The 22,323-nt window shown below is 45.4% G+C and overlaps 1 protein-coding gene across 1 annotated transcript in view; it reads right to left on the bottom strand.

Moving 5' to 3' along the window:
• Positions 1-10,664: 10,664 nt before the first annotated feature.
• OCRL (OCRL inositol polyphosphate-5-phosphatase) overlaps positions 10,665-22,323 on the bottom strand; it is a 27,122-nt gene continuing 15,463 nt past the window's right edge. The window contains 10 exon segments of the mRNA XM_080990249.1: positions 10,665-11,659; positions 11,743-11,854; positions 13,139-13,266; positions 14,088-14,172; positions 14,930-15,049; positions 18,829-19,064; positions 19,938-20,103; positions 20,650-20,700; positions 20,702-20,761; positions 21,252-21,387. Coding sequence (XP_080846375.1) covers positions 11,535-11,659; positions 11,743-11,854; positions 13,139-13,266; positions 14,088-14,172; positions 14,930-15,049; positions 18,829-19,064; positions 19,938-20,103; positions 20,650-20,700; positions 20,702-20,761; positions 21,252-21,387 — 1,219 coding nt within the window. The 3' untranslated portion in view covers positions 10,665-11,534.

Genomic DNA, 22,323 nt, shown 5'->3' with positions numbered 1-22,323 from the left:
GATGTTTTCTCCCTCACTTTGGGACACTTGCTGTTTGCAGCTTTACAGATCCCTTTTTATCACAAACCAGCTCATACATTTTCTTGCAACTTTTCTAAACATTTTTTGAAATACAGTAGAGAACTCATGCCTCCTGATCCTAGTGAGGACTTGCTTTGCATGCAGGAGATCCCAGGTTCACTCCAGGCTCTCCACCAGACAGGGCTGGAAATACCCCCTGTTTGAAAACCCTGCAGAGCTGCTGCCAGTCAGTGTAGGCAGTGCTAGGCTAGATTGACTCTGTAAAGTGCAACTTCCCAAGAATGCTCCTCTTATACTATTTATCAAAACACAAGCAAGTTACCTTATCAACAAGTTGTGAGAGTTCATTCATGACTTTTAACAAACAGCATAAACAATTTTATTATTTTTATGTAAGTACAGAAATCCTGAATATTAAAGGAAGGAAACTTTCCGCCTCAGCAATAAAGGCAGCTGCACTGCCAGTTGAGCTGTCCCGATGTCAGTTGAAACAGACCCTCCAAAGTTTCAAAGGTGAAAAGGGAATTTTGAGCATCTGAGCACAACTGTGTCATCTTCTGCATTAACGTGAAGTGCAGAAAGTTGCAAGACCTGGCATCGGACTTCCTGTTTCAAAGGTGAAAAGGGGATTTTGAGCATCTGAGCACAACTGGGCTGTCTTCTGAGTTAACGTGAAGTGCAGAAAGTTATTTCCTTGAGCAGGGGTAGGCAACCTAAGGCCCGGGGGCCGGATCCGGCCCAATCGCCTTCTAAATCCGGTCCGTGGATGGTCAGGGAATCAGTGTGTTTTTACATGGGTAGAATGTGTCCTTTTATTTAAAATGCATCTCTGGGTTATTTTTGGGGCATAGGAATTAGTTCATTCCTCCCCCCTCCAAAATATAGTCCGCCCCCCCCCAAGGTCTGAGGGACAGTGGACCAGCCCCCTGCCGAAAACGTTTGCTGACCCCTGACTTACATTCTAAGCTTCATGAGTGCAACTTATGCACAAGGTTTAGACATAGGAATATGCCTTACGCTGCATCAGACCATTGTGAAAATCCAACTTAGCACTGACTACATTGACTCACTGGCAGAGGAAGAGGAGTGTGGGGGGAGCGCACCGCCCCCGGCAGTGCGATCCTGGTGGGGTTTCATGACGGCTGTGCCCCGCCCCCAGGACGCATGCCCTGCACCCTTGGGGGGCATTTGTGGGGCATAGGAATTAGTTCATTCCCCCCCCCCAAAAAAATATACAATCGTACCTCGGGTTAAGAACTTAATTTGTTCCGGAGGTCTGTTCTTAACCTGAAACTGTTCTTAACCTGAAGCACCACTTCAGGTTAACCTGAAGCACCACCTGAGGTACCACTGTAGTCTGCCCCCCCCCCCACGGCTGAAAAAGGTTGCTGACCTCTGGCCTTGAGCCTCCTCAGTCTTCAGGACTGGCGCAGGGGCTGTGCATTTCAGGGTACCAGCCAAGGCCCGTGCCCCAATATTTATTGCTGATTCTATTGAATCCATCAGTATATTGTTGTGAAGTGACCTGGCATTTTTAATGAGGTGCAATATAGGCTCGCCTTACATCTTTACAGTGGTACCTCGGGTTAAGTACTTAATTCGTTCCAGAGATCCATTCTTAACCTGAAACTGTTCTTAACCTGAAGCACCACTTTAGCTAATGGGGCCTCCTGCTGCTGCCACGCCGCCGGAGCCTGATTTCTGTTCTTATCCTGAAGCAAAGTTCTTAACTTGAAGCACTATTTCTGGGTTAGCGGAGTGTGTAACCTGAAGCATATGTAACCTGAAGCGTATGTAACCCGAGGTACCACTGTATTATTATTATTATTATTAACAATAACAATAATAACAATAATAATACAGTGGTACCTCAGGTTACAGACGCTTCAGGTTACAGATGCTTCAGGTTACACTCCGCTAACCCAGAAATACAGTCATACCTCGGGTTACGGATGCTTCAGGTTGCGTTTTTTTGGGTTGCGCACCGCCGAAACCCAGAAGTACAGGAACGGGTTACATCTGGGTTTCAGTGGTTGCGCATGCGCAGAAGTGCCAGGTCGCAACCCGTGCGTGCACAGACACGCCGCTGCGAGTTTTGGCTGCCGCAGGTTGCGAATGTGCATCCCGCACGGATCATGTTCGCAACCTGAGCATCCACTGTAGTACCTCGGGTTAAGAATTTTGCTTCAGGATGAGAACAGAAATTGTGCGGCGACGGAGCAGCGGCAGCAGGAGGCCCCATTAGCTAAAGTGGTGCTTCAGGTTAAGAACAGTTTCAGGTTAAGAACGGACCTCCGGAACGAATTAAGTTCTTGACCCGAGGTACCACTGTAAATTGCACAGAAGAATTCCATGTTGCCTGTGGGAGCGGCTGGGTAGAACTCTTTGCAGCTGCATGATCCATGCATTTGATCTATAACCAACTGGTAAAGCTTCTTAATAGGTTCTGGCTTCGTGTAGGAGATTGAATGCATTCTTCTATTTCTTCAACCCTGTCTTCCACCCCCACCCCCCTCCTCCTATACTTGAATGGTGCTGACTACTCATCTCCAAAGAGTGAAATGTTTATGAGTACTGCAGATCTAGTCTCAGATGTCAAACCTTTCCCCAGACAGTGTGCTTAACTGAATAACCCTGAAAGACAGGGGAGAATGTGACCCTTTAGATTGGACATTTATTTTGACTAATATGTGCTTTTCATTCACACTCCCTTCTCATACAATTTTTGCTGCACGGCAGAATTCCATTGCTTCTTGTTTGGGGTAGCACAGATTAGGCAAGTTTTATTTTAAAGACCGACAGAATCAAATCTCTCCTGGACCTCTAGGTTTTTGTAAATAGTTGCTTTCATATTGGCTTCTGAAGTGAAAAAATGTTTTTAGTGCTCAGTTTGTGTGTGAAGAGGCATATTGTTTCAAAATCTGCTCCCCCCCCCTTCCCCTTCCCTGTCCTTTTTCATTTTTGTGTGTTGTGTTGTTAACACTGTAAGATTCCAGCAGGTACTGTCTTGTTTTACTTGACAGTATGCAACCCAGTCTAGGAGCCTTCTTTGGCTGACAAGCAGGCTCCAAATGCTCCAAATAAGAAAATAAAATATATAAATACCAATTCGCTTATCGATCTTATTTCAAGAGGCAGCAAGAGACTCCTTCTTGGGGTACGCACTTTAATAGTGAGGTTCTGACGGTGCTGGTTCATCTTAACACAGAACTCAACAATGCAGCCTTGGCAAAATAAAAGCAGCTCATTAGCAAGGGTACTGGAGATTATCATGGTTTGTAGCAGATTTGGGAAACGGACCTGCAACTGCAAATCGATTTGCGCAAGTGGGATCAAACTCGGACCAAAAAGCTCTGTTGAAAACAATACCAGCCAGGATTCATGAGGCTATGCTTAATGACACGGCATCGGACAGGTCTTTGGCTGTAGAGTCTGGATTTCTGCTCTTGGGTCTTTAGTATATTATCTGCTATCAAAGTCGTGTCTTACAGACACCTTTGTCTCTCCTAAGTGCCTTGCATCCTGATATCAAACAAAAAGCATTAGTATCCACACACACCCTCACTCTGTGTGTGCTTTTTAAGTAAACCTGTGAGACTGTCTTGTTTTCAAGCCACTTTGTTTTATTCCAAGAGGCAGTAAGGGATGTGCACTCAAAGGTTAAGATGATGGTGATGATGATGATGATAGAATTTATATATCCCCAGTTAAACCAAAGACTGTGCATAGATAAGAAAGAAGGTATCGCAAAAGAAACATCTAAATTTGAAAAAGCGTTAACCCATAATAAAGGAAAATACATATCACGAATTTATGACTATTTATTAGAATGGGAAGTAAAAGAAGAACAAGTTAAAAGTTGTAATGGTAAGATTTGGGATACAATATTTACATGGAACAATGGGAAAGATTATGGAGGACAGATATAAAATTCACGGCATGCTATAACCTCAGAGAAAATGCCATGAAGATGTTATTCAGATGGCATCACACTCCTCTAAAACTTGCAAAAATGTATAAAGGCAGATCGCCAATATGTTGGAGATGTAAAAAAGATACAGAATCATATTTCTATATGTGGTGGAACTGCGAAGCTATCCGTGAATTTTGGAATAACATTTATAGTGAATTAAAAACCTATTCAAACTTACATTTCAAAAAGGACCAGAACTTTTTCTGTTAGGTATATTACCAATGGAAATAAAAAAATATATATAAGACCATTGTTTATGTATGCAATCACGGCAGCCAGAATAATAGTGGCAAGAAATTGGAAGAATGAAATCTTACCAACGATTACAGAGTGGCAAACTCTTATGATAGAATACCTGCAACTAGCAAAACTGACTGGAAAAATTAAAGGAGTGTCAAACCAGAAGATATATAGGGAATGGAAAATATTTAAGGAATATTTAAAAATGTATTGTACGAACAATAAGATACTTGCAGAAATAGAGTGATACTGGTGACCAAGAATTACATAAAATATAATAGTGGAATATATATACATACACAAGACAAAATAATAGGAATCTGTGCAAGGAATACAGATAATAAAAGTAGTATAATGAGAACTATTGGAAGTTATATATTTTAATCTGTCATGTAAGTGTAATATATTGTATTTGTTTACGTTTGTTCCTTTATCTTTTCTTATTTCATTTGTATCATTTTCTGTTTTATATGTTATGTAACCCATGTATATTTGTCTATGTGAAAATTAATAAAGATTTTCTTAAAATAAAAAAAAAGAATTTCTGTATCCCAACCTTCCTCCTGAAGGAGCCCAAAGTGGCAAACACACACACTTTTTCTTAAGTAATTCCAAAACAACCAAAACATTCTAAAAACAGTTAAAAACATCTGTCAGGTCATTTGTCAGGGATTATTTTGAGTTGCAATTCCTGCATCGCAGGGGGTTGGAATGGATGACCTTGGGGGGTCCCTTCCAACTCTATAATTCTGTGATTCCATGATCTGAAAAATATGTGTCAAAGTGAATCAGACTTCTGAGTACTTCCTCCTTGCCCCAAAGTGGAACTATGGTAACCACAAAACTCCCCTCTAATTAGTGCCATAAGGGACATAACTCAGGGTCCCATGTTTGTAGAATCATAGAATTTTAGGACTGGAAGGGACGAGGGTCATCTAGTCCAGCCCCCTGCAATGCAGGAATCTTTTGCCCATTGAAACCACAACCCTAAGATTTAAGAGTCTCATGCTCTACTGACTGAGCTGTCTAATCTTCCAACATGTCCAAATAGGACTACAGTGGTACCTTGGTTCTCAAACTTAATCCATTCCGGAAGTCTGTTCTAAAACCAAAATGTTCCCAAACCAAATTGCACTTTCCCATAGAAAGTAATGCAAAACGGATTAATCCATTCCAGCCCCTAAAACAGCAATTTAACATGAATTTTACTATCTAACGAGACCATTGATCCATAAAATGAAAGCAATCATCAATGTACTATGCCTATAAAATAAATAAGACAGTATTGTAGATGATAATAAAATTACTTTTATTTCCTTACCTGCACCGATGATAGTCATTGTTAGGATGGGGGCTTTTATCCATTTCTGCAGCCACACAATCAAACACAGGGTTCGAAACAGTCACAAAAGCAAATTAACCGAAAAAGCATCAAAAACCAAAAATGCAAAATACAGAGCAAAAACAAAAGCGCCAAACTTAATCTGCTCTCGAAGTCCATTTGACTTCCAAAATGTTTGAAAATGTTTGAAAACCAAGGTGCAGCTTGATTGGTGCAATGTGAAGCCACACAAACACGGCTTATCTCGACACTATCTTGGGGGAAACTCACGATGCTGAAAAATTCATGTGCTCAATTTCTGCACATTGAGACAGGAGCCGAAGAAAGCAGTTGGCTTAAAGCACATGCAGAGTAGGGGGGCTCATAAAAAAAAATGTTAATTTGGGAGGGGGTGGATTGACGTTTGCTCCGATTTAAAAGCTAAAGAGCAGGCTTTCACAAAGAAAAGAGCAGAGTAAGGCAGAAATTACTTGGACCCGTGCTTCCTAGGCACGTTGACAGGAGGGATGAGTCCAGCACTGCACTGTTTGGTCGTATTTTCTGTAACCACTATTTATTACAGACGTTTACAAAAAAATTAATCTAAAACCTCTGCTTGTAAGTGGCTATGTGCGTTTGAAGAAGCCTGGTATAATCTTTAGATGTTTATTAAAGAAAACCCACATTGCACGAAATGTATCTTTAGAACACAGGTTGCGTCATGTCCCCATTGGTTGCCTTAGTTTCTCCATCAATGCAACACCCACAATTTGCGGACATCACTATGGGCATCAGGTGTTTTCCAGGCCAGTGAATGTCAAGAACCCCTTCTTCTAAAGCTGCTTCCCCAGCTTCATCAAAAATAGAAAGAAATGCCATTTGGTAGCCCATTGGTAAGGTTTGGGAAGTAATGAAATACATTTCTGAAAGTTATTTATGGATGTACAAGGTCACCGCATCTTTGCTTAAGATGAATAGAAAGGAACATTTCCCCATGCGGCAAACCACTGTCCCCCCGAATATCGTCCGCTGCTTAGTCATTTCAACCCGTTGTGCGTCTTAGTAAGATTTTGTACATTTCAGAAAGCTTTCCCTTGCCTACAAATGAATTGCATGATTTTTCAAAAACTTATTAATGCCCCTTGCTTTTACTTCTGGTGTGATTAAAAATTGTAGAATCTGGTTATCATTTAAAGCAATGTAAGATGCTTGTTTACATTTCCCCTCACATTTGGTGACTAGGTAGGGATATGTAGTTTTTGTGTTCTGTTTTTTTAAGAGTTCATAAGGAGTCCTGCTGCTTCCGGTTTTATTTTTGGGGTTGTTTTGTTTTTTTTTGTTTACAAAAAGGTAATCCAGTTGTAACCTTCTTCTAGGTACAATTCCGTACGTTCCGTACAGAATTGTATTACCTGTTCATTCATGGTCACTCCAAATCCCTTCGTTTCCTTTAGCAATGTGTCCTTGTGTATCTGCGTAAACTTTTCAAAGCCTGCTACCTTTGTTTACAGAATTTCCCCTTAGGGGCCCTTTTAACATGTCCCGTAATACATGTGGATAATAGGAATCTCCTTCATTAATTTCAAAAGCCATTTTATTTCTTCCATGATTTTCCTCTGTTGTTAATTTATTTTGTAAAAGCAAGTGGGGTTTAGTCACCAGGGAGGTCTATTCTGTGGTTTTGCTCAATAGGTCATGGTCATCTCAAGAGCCATAGGGCCTGAGATGGTTCCAGCTCTAATTTACGTGTAAGATTAGGAGTCCAAGAATGTGGAATCAGTACTGCAGAAGGCCAGTTACCACATACTTCCCCCTAAATAGTGGGTGAAGTCCTTTTGGGAAGAACTAAAAGGTCTCAAAGTGTCAAGTTTTGCTGTACTGAAGGACTGTCCATATCTAATCTATTATAACAGTGAACCCTCCTCCCCACCCAAAGAATTTTGCTATCCATTTCATCATCTAATTTCCTTGGAGGACATTCTAAGAAAGAAAAGCGGGTTTGAATTTGTATAATAAAAGTTCCCAGTTGAGTATATTTATATATTTTAGTGAAGGTAAGCAACTTAAAAAGACCACAGACCCAGTAAAACTCATTACAAAGAAACACAACATTTAAAAGCAGATACAAATAATCAGACATTATTCTTTTCTCAAGAAGCCAGGGGAAAAAAATCATTTTCCCTGTTTTATTTTAAGCATGCTTTTTATTAATTTTTAACAAACAAGGTAGTAAGCTGCTCAATATAGGCAGACTATAATTTCTCAAGGGCCATTCCAAATGTGTACAATTGATGGCTCTAAAATAAGCTGCACCCTGTAAGTCCAGATGGCAACTGGTGCCATTGTCCCTGTTAGCATTTTGTAAGAAAGGGCACCAAGATTTCATAAAGCTGTCTGCCTTGATGAGACTTGCAGTGAGGATCCCTTTGATAAGCCATCGGCAATGCATAAAGGAGGGCAGGTGGCTTGGTGAGCAGGGAAATTCTTGAAAAGATTTGGACCAGCGATGTGCCTTTGCTTCGGGCAAAGGGTGATGGTGGATGGATCATAGCTACCTAACTCAGCGCTGTCTGTACTGATTAGCAGTGGCTCTACAAGGTTCCAGGCAGGTGATGTTTTCAGTTTCACCTGGAGATGCTGGAGACTGTTCTGGGACCTGCACCACCAGCGAGCTCTGGTCCTCCCTTAAGGAGTTAGGCGGATCAATGGTCTGACTCTGTGGAAGGCACCATGCTATTCCCCTTTTAATTACCCATTTATACAGAAAACACGAGAACTGGAATTTTGCTCTTGAATTGATTTTTGGATCGCCTGCATGCCAAGCACATACTTCTACCACTGGGCCAGTACCCTTCCTCAGTGACTGAGGTCTCATTGCACACAGCCATCCAGCAAGCAAAAAAATGTTATTGTTAGAAGGGCAGAGTGGGGAGCAAGAGATTCATTAGACCCACAGTGCTCTGGTTTATTCTATAACCTGCTTGACATTGTGCCTTCTTTCCCCCTACCTTTTATTCCTATTAAAGTTTCACAATGTCGCTGCTTGGGATTCTAGATAATCTGTGTGTCTAGATGCTTGTAATGTATGCCAGGCAATCTGGCACAAGTGGGTAGGGTTGCCATCCGCCTGGAATTGCCAGGATTTGGCCGTTGGAAACAAGTGTCCTTGAGGGAAACGCTTTAATGTCCAGGAAAATCCAAACGTATAGCAATTCTACACGTGGGGAGTAGGGACACAAGTGCAAATCAGAATTAAGCAAAAGCTTTATTCCTCAAGATTTGTGTTTAAGACACAGGATCATAGGATTGTAGAGTTGGAAGGCACACCGAGGACCATCTAGTTCAGTTATTCCGAATCAGGGGTCTGTGGCCCCATCCCTTGCCTCCCTCCAACTAATTTTTTGTCATTTTTACATGGCAATATCATAAATTTTATGGGCGGTTGTTTTTTTTAGTATACCTAAAATCCTTTGTTTATTACCCCACATTTTGTTCAAAAAATTGCTTTGCAGAGGTAACTACCATAGAGTTATCAAAATTTTCAAAAGTAGGGGGTCTGTGGCTTGGCTTTTGAAAAATAAGAGGTCCTCAGTAATTAGCTAACTGGGAACCACTGATCTAGTTCAATCCCCTACGATGCAGGAATAAGGCAGTTGGCCTATACAGGGATCAAACTTATGACCTTGGCATTATCAGCAACCCGCTCTGAACATCTGTGCCATCTTCAGAGCTGTTGTTGTGGGAGATGTAGTTCACTAAAGTAAATATTGAAATAATCCTCTTTTCACACCAAGGACAGACCATTCCAAACATCTACCTTACAGACAAAATTTATTCCCCAAGCTCTTCCTGTGTTTTAAGACGCTGGGGTGAGGGGAGCCAAAAATTCCACTGGGCTGGAAGAAGCCCTTTTTGTGAATCAATAGAACTCTGCTTCAATCCCAATTTTAGTTTGGAAAACTCATCCATTTTGCTTTAACACGCTCCCCTCCCCCCCCCTTTCCTTCATTCCACTCTTTTCCATATCAAAAGCAATTTCTAATGTCCACTCCCAGGACCAGCCCGGGATGTTTTTGCTTGAGGCTGAAACACCCTGAGCCCTGCCTCTGTTTCCTCCTCCAGTCCTTGGCTTCCCCTTCAGGAAAGGAGGCTGGAGAGGAGCAGGTTGTGTTGGTGAAACACTCACAAGGGCATGACCGTGGTCATGGTGGTCACAATAGTGACATGGCTGCAAGCCTGGTGCTCTATGGACCTGGTTCTGCCGCTTGAGGCAATGGCCTTGCAACGCCTCATGCGCAGGTTGGCCCTGCCAATTTCTAGGGTGCCCAGTTGGATTATATCAGTGGGGAAGGGGGAAGTTCCCAATCCTGTTCCACTGCTCTCCACCTGCTTCCCCTCAAAGTGATCCATCTAGTCTCCACCCCACTCTGCTTCAAACGAAAATAAATAATAAAAGATCTCCTAGCCAGACTCTGCAGTCTCCATACCTGCACTGACAGCTCCAGTCTCCTTTGGCCATTTTTTGGACTCCCTTGAGAAGAACAGCTGGACATCTAGGAGTTGCTGTTGGTGGTGGTGGCGGGAGCAGGGCTCAGCTCCTCCTGCTCTTAAATGTGCTCTGCTCAGTTCTGCAGCCTTATCCCTTGGCACCAGGTGCACATATGCTCTCATAACCCCCCTAATTAAGCCAAGCCCAGTTCTTTTCCTTCCTCTGCTCTCCCTTCTACCACTGAGCCCTGGAGACAAAGGTTAATGGGGAGAGGGGAGGGCAGACCTCCCCTCAAGAGTCTATGCAATAAGTCGAAGCCAGCTGCTGCTGCTGGTGGGCTGAAACTTGCAAGCTGCAAGCAGAGTCGTCTTTATATTATATTATATATATATATATATGTTTTGTTTGTTTGTTTGTTAAAAGGTTGTTCTCAAGCTAAATCAGATTCTATGGTATCTGCACGTCCTGATGCCCCATGCAGCGCCCCCTTCCCACAGCCTCTCTCTCATGTGTGCTGCAAGAGCCCAGGAAGGCTACATTTGGAAGGTCTGGCTGAGCTTCAGAGCAGTGGAGAAACCAGCAAAGGCAAGTGTAGCTCCCCTCCAAACACCAGAACAATCTTTGCACAATGGATATTTTATTTTGAAACAACAGTTTTCCAATAAATTATACAATTTAAAAAAGAGAGAGAGTGCACGAAGTACAGGTATCCAGGACAGAAAACCAAAAAGACAAAGTTGCAGAACTTAGGTCAGGTGGGGAGCCCAACCCAACCCAGCTGTACCCACTGCCTCAGCTCCCCTCCTGCTGCCCAGCCTGCGCCCTCTCCTCCTCCCTGATCCCTTTAGGCAGTGCTTAGTGTTTCATGAAGAATTAACACCCTAGAACTGGGGGACGGGGATGACTGGTAGGACTATGAATATGCGTCACACACTCTACTTGGCAGAATGGGGACAGATATCTGAACTACACAGAGCAGGCTAAGTAGTATGTGGGCCACAGTGGGTGCCCTGCCGCTTCTTGACCAGCATCAACGCTGGGGGGACGAGGACAGAGAAAGATGCCCTGCAACTCCAGGACAGGCTACGAATCCTTATGCCTTGTACCCACCAAAAGTATCACATGCTCAGCTGCAGCAGAAGGGGAGGGAGTGGAATACTGCACAGGGACTGAGAGCAGCAGTGGTGGTAGGATGGGCAGGGGAATGACTGTCCTCCAACAAGGTCCCTCCCAAAGCACCATTAACCTGCCAATGCCCTGGAACCATGTGGAAAACCAAGTGTTCAACTGTGTCAGGAGTCAAGAGGAAAAAGTGGAAAGGGCGAAGCACAGGGAAGGGAGCTGGCACATGGCACGATGGCACAATGGGAAGGGCAGGAAATCGATTCACCTCCGTGGCACCAGAGAACAGAGGCTAGGCCTTGCCTCTTCCCTCCCCATTTCATCTCCAGGCTGCCTCGCTGCTGGCGTGGAGCCAACGCTTGGCACCTTTAGTAGTCATCCGCCCCCAGCAGGAAGCCCAGGAGGAAGCTGATGGCACGCTGGCGCTCCTGTGGGCTCTGCTTCGACAGAACGTTGGGCGGAGGCCGTAGCAGGAGGCTGGCGAAGAGGGTGGCTGCAGGGAAGCGAAAACATTAGCGTGAGAGGAGGCGGAAGCAGGAGGAAGACCAGCTCCCAGCCAGGACAGGCAGGCCTTACCTAGCATATTGGCACTGACGTTGTTGCTCTCGGAGTATTTCAGCAGCTCCCGCAGGAAGGCCATCACGTAGCGGAAGACGTTCCGGTGCGACCGTGGCAACTGGCAGATCACCTGCAAGACAGGGGAAGTCAGCTTGGAGCTTCCATGCAGAGCTTTGGGTGGAGGAGGGGCATGCATCACTAGCACAGTGTACTTTTTATGTTTGCAGGTTTAGACCTGGCATTAAAAAAAAAAGGAATTTTTTAAATGGTAACTGGACTAGAACTCTGATGGGAACTTTGGGGAATAATACAATTGTAGAGTCGGAAGGGACCATGAGGGTTAACTAATCGACCCCCCTCTGCAATGCCTAATGTGGGGGTCGAACGCATGATGCTGAGATGAAAAGTCTCATGCTCTACCAACTGAGATATCTTGGGGGAAGGTCCATAGCTCTGCAGTAAACCACCTGCTTTTCATGCAGAAAGTCTCAGGTTCCACTCCCAGCATCTCCAGGTAGGGTAGGGAACATCCCTTGTCTGAAATCCTGGAGAGCCACTACTTAGAGCCACTGCCTAGAGGTCCCGGGCCCTAAGGAAGTTAGATTAGCCTCAACCAGAGCCAGGGCCTTTTCAACTCTGGCTCCGGCCTGGTGGAACGCTCTGCCTCATGAGACCAGGGTCCTGCAGGATCTGATTTCTTTCCGCAGGGCCTGTAAGACAGAGTTGTTCTGCCTGGCCTTTGGCTTGGAGTCAATTTGATTCCCTCCCCCCTTTTTCTTTTCTCCTCCTGTGAAGAGGCTGCATTTTAATTGTTTTAATGTTGTATTTTAATCTTGTTTTTAAGTTGTATTCATTCAACTCGTTTTTATTATTGATGGTTGGCCGCCCTGAGCCCAGCCTTGGCTGGGGAGGGCGGGGTATAAATACAATTTATTATTATTATTATTATTATTATTATTATTATTATTATTATCAATTTAGACAATACTGAGCCAGATGGCCCAGTGGTATATGGCCATTTCCTGTGTTGGAAATTCAAGCGAGGTTCACTGAAACAGGTGGGTTATTGTTACAACTCCTTGTCAGAAAGCAAAAAGGCAACACGTGCACGCACCGCCCCCCCCCCCCACAACCGAGAGGGATGGTTATCAAAGGAGACATCAACCCCTGTGCTACCATGTTAATCCAAGAGCATCCACTGTCAACATTCAGCAGCCTCTGCAGTTAACAAGGCTTCCCAGACCAGACTAACCCTCCTGCCAGTGTGCCGGTTTACTGGCTTTCAGGGATGCTTTAGTGGATTCCCTGTTACTTGCTGCGGCATTTGGACTAGATGACCTTTGAAATCCCTTCTGATTCTATGCTTCTGTACACAATGCAGACCAGCCAGGAAGAGATGGGCTCTGGGGCCTACCTGGCGACAGAGGCGGCTGTCATGTGAGCACTCAAGGCAGCGCTGATACAGTTCATAGCAAATGACTGGTTCTGGAAGTGCCTCCAGGAAGATGAGCAGAGCTTCGGCCACAGAGTGGTTACTGCCAGCTATTGACAGCCTGTCAAGGAAAGGGTTCTATCCTGTTACCTGCACCCTGCCTCCTTCCTAGGCTGGTCCAAAGCAAGTAGTTTTGTCCTTATACATCTGGGCCCACCTTGAGAGCCCCCCCTTTTTGCGCACAGCCCTGAGATTAAGAGTGCCACGCTCTACCAACTAAGCCATCCCACTGTAATTTTCCCACACCTCCCCTCTTGACGAAGCTGCCTGCAAAGCTGATCTGCAGAGGAAATGTCCATCTGCAGGCATGGTTTCAATCCGAACAGCAAATAATAGTGGTCAACTTCAAAAGTGTGGTCAACAAACCCTGCTTGCCAAAGAACAATTGAACGCCCCCTTGAAGCTCCTTTGCAGCCATGTCTTTACCTGTCTCCACACCTGATACCATGTATGATGCTAGATGCGGGGCCTGCAGGCCTGTCAAGATTCCCCACCTCTGCTCTATCTAGCCAGGCTGATGTTTTCAAATGGGGGTTAAAGCTGTGAAGCTGTTTGGATGCATGACTGGACTTCACTGTGGGCATTCCATTTTGATTGTTTTTACAGCGGTACCTTGGGTTACAAACGCTTCAGATAACAGACTTTGCTAACCCAGAAAGAGTGCTTCACGTTAAGAACTTCAGGATGAGAACAGAAATCGTACTCCAGCAGCGCGGCAGCAGCAGGAGGCCCCATTAGCTAAAGTGGTGCTTCAGGTTAAGAACAATTTCAGGTTAAGAACGGACCTCCAGGAACGAATTAAGTACTTAACCCGAGGTACCACTGTATATAAAAGTGAGGTCCACTCCAGCCAAGAGCTAAACAAGGATACGGATCGTTTCGGGAATGCTGGTGTCCAGGCACTCAATTATCTCCTGCAGCTCGTCCTGCATGCCAGGGGTCTGGAAGAGGTCCTCCTGCCAGACAGAAGTAGAGTATCACACATGCGTTAGGAAAGGATGGGGTACATCCTGGATAGCATGAAGAACAATCCAGCCCTGAGGTGCACAATGTGAAGTCAAGGAATGGAACAATGGAGAGAAGAAGAAGAGTTTGGATTTGATATCCAGCTTTATCACTACCCGAAGGAGTCCCAAAGCGACAAACATTCTCCTTTCCCTTCCTCTCCCACAACAAACACTCTGTGAGGTAATTGGGGCTGAGAGCCTTCAAAGACTAGCCCAAGGTCACCCAGCAGCTGCATGTGGAGGAGCGGATACACGAACCCGGTTCCCGGGGTTACGAGACTACCGCTCTTAACCACTACACCACACTGGCTCTCCTATCACCAAGAGAACTTGCACAAGGGCTGAGAATTTTATCCCGCCTGATTTCCACAGTAGCATTCCTACTACCCTTCTCATGATTTTGGGCAATGGGAGAGTGAAATCATTCCCTGCTTCTTCTAGTGGCGAGTCTCAGAGGGCCGCTTTACTAGGGATAGACAGACAGTGGTTGTGAACACTTGGGTTTTTCTGAGTTGCTCTAAGGAATACTGTATGCTGGATGTCCCACCCGCTGCCGCTCCACCAAGGTGCCACTATACTCACGGCAGTAGTTTGTAAGAGTGAGTTGGCAGCTAAGATATAAATAAATTGTGATGTTTGGGACCTGCACACCCCAAAACTGGTACTGGTTCCAGCCAACACCCTGGTACAGTCCCCCTCAGCTCACCTGGTGGCAGGCATTCTTGAAGAGGTGGTCCACCAAGAGCCATATCTCCTTGGGTATGTGCAAAGGCCGCTCAGTGGAGTCATCACCATCCTGGGGTACTATATCCAGAAACTGCTTCTCCTGGAGGTCCAATGACAAGCGAGACTGGCATGAGAGACTGACAGAATGTGTGCCTGTATGCATTCTTTCCTTGCTCCAGCTGGGTGGACAAGTCTTGCCCTCTGAGGCCACAACTAGGGCTAGGCAATATCTGGCTTTCAACATTGTAATATATCACTAGCTAAACATTGCAATATACCAATGTATCAGGATGTCTGGAATAAGGATAGAGGCATTGGCTGGCTTCACGGTTTCACCCGAATTGTGATTTTTGCTGGCGCCTGCTCTCTTGGTGATTTGCTGCCCCCTGCAGGCTTCACGGTTTCCCCCGAATTGTGATTTTTGCTGGCGCCTGCTCTCTTGGTGATTTGCTGCCCCCTGCAGGCTTCATGGTTTCCCCCGAATTGTGATTTTTGCTGGCGCCTGCTCTCTTGGTGATTTGCTGCCCCTTGCAGGAGGGCAGGGGAAAGCAGAGCCGGCAGAGTTAACAGGGGCTGCAGGAATCTAGAGAAGCATTATCTGGCTTCACAGTTTCCCCCCACATGGTGTTTTTTGCATAGCACACGCATCATGATTTGCAATATATTGCCAGGTCAGAAATTATGAAACCAGTATCACTATATAGACTTCAAGCCGATTTGAAAATATATATATATTGACATATCACCCGACCCTAGCCACAATAAGCATCTCAAGTGGGAAAACAAAAAACAAATTTCTCACACCCCAAATCCAAGCTCCCCCTTCCCCTATTAATTATTATTTATTTATACAACAAGAAAAAAACACAAAAAACACAAATACCAAATTACACACAAATTACAAAAATAACCATAGACACATAATTTTCTTGGCAAACAATAAAACATCTATTGGTCTTAACACTAAAGACCCAACTTCCCGTCTATTCCATATTTCAAATTCATATTACGTATTGCCAATACACATTTTTTTTCATAATTAAACTTATTCTCAATAAATCTAATTTCTTCTATCTACCTAGCAACTATCACTGAAGTTCCTCGAATGCTGCAACAGAATTTAAACTACTATATTTATTTTTCAGATATTCTTTGAAAACCTCCCATTTAGAAACAAACTCCTGTTTTGATTTATTCTTTATTTTTTCTGATAAACCATCTAATTCGGCATATTCTGTCAACTTTTGGATCCAATCTTGTATAGAGGGGATTTTATTACTCTTCCATTTTGCTGCCTATTAATATGCAGCTAGTAATCTTCCCACTCCGGATGTGCAGTTCACCCAGAAGCTTAGTACATATGCAGCTGTGGACATGCGGTTTGGCTAACATTTTATTTTAATTTTTGTAACCTGTTCCTGGGACCTTAGGGTGAAGGGCAGGAAATAAGTAACAAAAACAGCAGCAGAACACGGATGGGCCTTCATAGGTTGATGGGCTGCAGCCCCAGCCAGCATAATGAGACGATGGGCTCACATGTTCACCACCCCTTATCTAGAGCACGTTGCAGAGGCAGTGGTGGAGACTGAACAACAGCTGGAGCCTGAGCTCACTACTTTGTATGGACAATGCAGCACACAGCAGCTGCTGAAAAATACCTCCTGCCTCCTTCCTTTCCAGAGATGTTCAGGGTGGTTAGTTTTATCTCAAGCTACCGCAAGGATCTAGAGATCACGCTAGGGGTGGCCAAATTCTGTACGACTGCCATAAAACTTAGGGAACAAGCTGTACTACCAAAATGATTAAGGTTTTAAATGACAATTTCAGTTAATATTTTAGTGATCAAGATTTAATGTATATTTTTAACTGCTGCTATATCTGAATTGTCTCTGTTATACCCAATTGCAATTCAATGTATTCCTGTTGTGTTTTATTATTTTCCTGATATTGTAAGTGAGCCAGAACTGGTCTGTGACCGTAATAATAAAATTCAAGCTACCACGTTCAAGAGAAAGAGAAAGAGAAAGAGAGGAGAGGGGAGCAAGAGAGCTTTAGGAGCACAGCAATGGCAAGCAGCCCATCCCTAAAAGGAGTTGGCAAGGATGAAGAATTTGATCCCAACTCCACTTCCTCTCATCCCCAGGGAAGCTGTTGATTAGGACCCAATTCATCCTCCCCACCAATACTCTCCGCCCCCGTCTCTAGAGAGAGAGTGTGTGTATTAGTGTGGGGAATGACACATACTGTATCAGAGTCTTAGTGTAAGAGTAGCAGATACATGCTGAAGAACACAGGAGCCTTGCTGGGTTAGATCAGCATTTTGTTCCCACAGTGGCCAACCACATGCCCTTGGGAAGTCCATAGGGACACGGGGACAATAACACTCTGTCCATCATGTTCCCCAGAAACTGGTAATCAAAAGCATGTGGTTTATGATAATAGTGGCAATAAATAGCCCTGACTGGTAGCCACTGATAAACATATCCTCCATGATTCTAAATGTCTACAGCTGTCCAAATTGGCAGTCACCACTGTCTCCAAAGTGGCTATGATAATAGTATATCTGATTTCAAGAGGAGTGACATTTCCCTGAGCCACCCCAAAGCAGCCACTACTGCTTCCCAAATGCCAGTGCTCAGGTGGTAAGAGTAAGCAAGAGTGGCATAGCCTGTGCAGCAGTTGCTCAGCACAGAGACAAGGAGAAAACTGGCTCTTGGGCCAGAGGGGGCTGATGTCTGCATAATGAGACTGGGCTTTCTGCCTCCCATGCTGCCCATCGCAAGTGGACCCAGAGTCAAGCAGAGCAAAATCAGTTACAAGCAGTGATGGCAAATTCTGGTTTTGTCTCCGTTCTCCTCTGCTGAGTTCTACAAGGGCCACACTGAGACTAGGGAAGAGAAGGAAGCAGATAGCTAGAGCCACCACCTGGACTGGATTTGAGTAACAAGGCAGGCAGGTGAGGGTTGCCCGAGAGGAAAGTGAGGTTGGTGGGGTAGCGCCTGGTTTGCCACTGCATGGAGCACCTGCTGATTGTTGACAAGCGCCTTCCAGTACAGGCAACTCCATTTACGTGCGTTCGAGGCACATGCACTCTGCTGCAAACCTGGAAGTGGCACTTGAAGGGGCAAAAATGCCCCCCCCCCAAGAGCACAAAAGCGGCAGCAGCATGGCATGGAAACAGCATCTAGACTTCCTCCCAGGAGCCTTTGCACTGACCTTTGAGGCCTGTGGAGAATTGGAGTTTGAGCAAGGAGTTTTGCAGGGAGTCTGGCAAGCGCTGCTGGTTTTTAAAAGGCTTTTAAAAGGGGTTTCAGGAGGTTTAGAGGGTGTTTTGCAGGCTTTTCCAATGCCCAATATACGCGATTTCATTTAAACGCACGGTACCTCGGAACGCAGCCCCCGTGTAAATGGGGAGTTGCCTGTACCTGATTTGAGCCCGCTACAAGAACATCGAGAGAGATATCAAACCAACTGTTACCTTTTCTAGGAAGTTGTCTTCTCCCTGAGATCAGAGGAGGAAGGCATGAGCAAAAGAAAAGTGGAAAAAAGACAACAAAGTATGTTAATGACACAGGCCCTAAGAAGAGAAAGAAACAGCCCATTCGCTGAACAGTATCTGGGCAGATGGCAGGGAAATGCACATGGTTTAGTGGCCGTGCGAAAGGGCAGGTGGGAGGACAAGAACTTGGGATGACTCAGTCAACAGCAAACATGAACAGCACACAGGAAGCGAGTGACCAGCTACACGAATGAAGCGAAGGACCCCCACCACACACATTTCTGAGTGGAAGAGCAGCTGTTTTTCAGGCAGGCAAGCAGAGTGGGAAGGTTAGATATTTAGCAAATGAACCTGCCAGGTAAATCAACCCCTTTCCCTACCAGATCAATAAGTTTAGTGACGGGGACTTCGCGAATCGGCTGCCTCATCCGGCACAAGGCTTCCAAGGAGGTCCCAAAGCAGCTTGGTAGGTAGCTCCCACTGATGGTGAGGAAATAGTCCTTGCCACGGTCAAGGTGAAGGACAAGGATATCCTCAATCTTATCCTCCCCTGAATTGAGAAGCGTCACAGAGTCCTTGCTGACGTACACATCCAGGGAAATGTCCAGAGTCTCATCTAAAATGGGAAGAGGTCAGGTAGATACATACAATCTTTGGAACAGCCAGAGTTGTTTGTTTGTTTGTTTGTTTGTTTGTTTGTAAATTAGATGTTAAGATAGTGAATAATTTAACAGAAGGACACAAGATGAGCCTGCTGGATCAGGCCGATGGCCCATCTAGTACAGCATCCTGTTCTCACAGGTTTATGTGGGAAACCTTAACTTCAAGAATTAGGAACAGAAGCTACTCAATTCCCACCCCCCACCCCACTTTCCTCTCTATTCCTCCAAAGCAGCAGCTGCACAGAATATGGGGACAGGGTACTGGGGGGTAAGAGAAAGTGATCCCAACAAAAGAATATAAAAAGGGAAAGCATCTATTTGTTTCCTAAAGGATTTTTGTGCCCCCAATGTAACTTTCTTTTTTAGTTTACATTTCATCGAGTTTTTAAAAGTTTGGCTAGTTCTATATGTTCTCCAAGATATTTTAGTGCCTCCACAATGTAAAAAATACGCAATTTTTTTAAAAAGTAATTTTCTGATGGACTGCTCTCACTAGTTCCCTGTGGTGCCAAAAGGTTTTTTGGGACCCTCCAGCATTTCTTTGCTCCAATTCATTTGTGCGTGTGTGTGTTTAAAGCTGGTCACACTCACTTTCACACTTTGGGCTCACCTGCTTTGACGTGTGGCCCTTGGAGGCTTGAGCATGGGGCAATATAGCCCACAAATGTTAAGCCTCCCCTGCTCTACAAAACTCCCAAGGTTTGATGGAGGAGGGCTGGGAAGAGGACGAGAAAAGGGGGGATGAAAAGGAAACGAAGGCCTTCCCTAGATGTCCCTTGGGGTCCCTTTCCAACTCTACAATTCTATGATTCCAGAGAGAGACTCACTGGGCTCCAAGTATCCCTCGTAGGGCTCAGCGCGAAGCCATGGCTTACAATACTGGCTGTCATTGAGTTTGGGGATGAAGGAGAAATGGAGGGTGACCTGCCCGTTGTTTGTGATCTGGAACTTCTCCTTCTGCAGCTGCCGGAACTTCACATTCTCAAACGAAAACTGCATAGCAAAATGGGGGGGGGGGGGGGAGGAAAGAGAGTGCTTGCCTTCAGCAGACGGCAAGGAAACGTGCTCCAGGGAGAAGTTTGTCCTTGGCCCCGGGTTCTCATTTAAGGGACTGCACATGCAACAGGTCCAAATGCCACCTCACAGTGGCTACGTTTGTTCTAGAGTGTCCACCTGGGGCTCTCCAGATATTGCTGCACTTACAACTTCCCATCGCCACAGGCCATGTTGGCTGGGGATGATAGGAATTGTAGTCCAACATCTGGAGGGCAGCACACTGAATACCCTGCGAGGAACAGGAAGAGGCTGCAGCTCAGTGGAAGGGCATCTGCCTTGCATGCAAAGGTCCCAGGTTCTATCCCCAGCTAGGGCTGGGAGAGATCCCCCGGAAATCCTGGGGAACTGCTCCCTGACAGTGTAAACAAGACTGAGCTAGATGGGCCAAGGGCCTGGCATGATATAAAGCAGGCTTCTTTTTCCCCTGGTCTTTTTGCAGCAAACCCTCTTTAAGGGGTTGGAGAGGATCTTATTCGTCTTTACCTCCCTCCTGCTGAGCTCCAGTGAGGGCAGGAATTCGTTCTCCATCCTGTCCCATCAACCGAACAATATCCTCAAACACTTTCCGGTACCGTCGGTCATCCACAACCTTCACCTATAAGGGTGGGAGTGGGGGGGAAACAGAGCACACTTGTTGGGGCTGTGGACTCAAAAAAAAGGGGGGGTATGTGTTAAGAGCAGAAATGCCTGATGCACCACCCTGTTCCCAGCCCTGAAAGAGGCAAGTAACTCTGAGAACTTCCCCAGGGATGGCAGCAGCTGTAACTTCCAGACCCAATGGGTTGAAGCCAAATGCTCCAAGCCAAGTACCACAGAAGCTGCATTGCATGAATGGAGCCAACTGTTAAGGTGTACAGTTCAGCCCATGTGGTCTGCCATGCCTGCAGGAGCAGTGTGTACTCAGAACAGTGGAGAATGGAAGCATAGAGATTTAGCAGAGCCAAGACCTGCCCACTCCTTGCACCAGAAGGCATTTGTCAAGGAGGAGCTCTGTGGTCAGGGCCTGCCCATATCTAAGGAGGTGCCACCTAGCAGGCTACTAAAAAACCTTAATAGACGATAGCCCTGGCCAGGGCAGGTGTTACCCCTATGAGGAAGAGGGAGCTGACGGGCTTGTGGTCACTCGTTTTCAATTCCATGTGGCTTCGGTAGCTGAGTTGATTCACGCTGCCTCCTCTCCAGAGGATTCGGTCACACCATGCTGGCACACGGCACTTCCCACTGCAAGGAGACAGGAGAGACATCGGGACTACTGGACTGGCTGAGGCAGCACACAAGGCTCACTCAGTCAAACTTTGGCTCCATACACGGTCTGTGATCTTGACCATGGTCAACAGCTGGAGATGATGGGACTTGGGAGTCCAGCTTCAGAAGGGGCAGACCTTGCAGGTGTGCAGGTATTTTGCCTCATGGAGAGAGTTGTTAGGAAATCAAAAGCTGCCTTCTACCAGGTCAGAATGAATTTCTGACCTACCCCAGTTTTGATTCCTGCATTGCAGGGGGTTGGACTAGATGATCCTCATGATCCCTTCCAACTCCACAATCAATCTACTCTGGCTGGCAGCAGCTTTCTGTGGCCCAATCCTTTTTCAGGTGGAGGTGCCATAGAGTTTCAACTTGAGACTGTGCATACAAAGCGTATGGCACACCAATGAATTATGATCCCTCCCAAAAGCAATGGTCCCTGTTATTTTTGTTCAGACGCTATCTTTTCAGTGATCCAAGCTTCAGGAAATGTAAAAATACCCCTTTCTGGCACCTGAAATGCTGCCAAAAGGAGCCTGCCATTTTCTGGCTTCATCACTACATGTTCTGTCTGTCCTTTTGATTCCCCCATAACCAAGCAAGAGAAATTAAACTAGCAGGCCTAGGTGGCTTCTTACAGTTGTCAATAACCACAATAATATGCAAATTCATGGATGATGAGGCTCAGTGGCTACTAGCCATAATGGCCACAGAACATACTCCACCAAGAGAAGCAGTATGGCTTGGAGGAGGGGAGAGTGCTACTGCACTCAGGTCCTGTTTGTGGGCTCCCCAAGAGGCAATCTCATTGGCCAATGTGAGAAGAGGATGCTGGACCAATGGCCTGATCCAGCAGGGCTGCTCTCATGTTCTTATGCCCTGGCAGACTCATCTTGAGAGAGCACCAAGTCT

This window comes from Podarcis pityusensis (assembly GCF_964106645.2).
Source record: "Podarcis pityusensis genome assembly, chromosome: Z".
Lineage (NCBI taxonomy): Eukaryota > Metazoa > Chordata > Lepidosauria > Squamata > Lacertidae > Podarcis > Podarcis pityusensis.
Note: the sequence above shows the minus strand (reverse complement) of the source record. Positions and strands in the feature narration are given on the sequence as shown.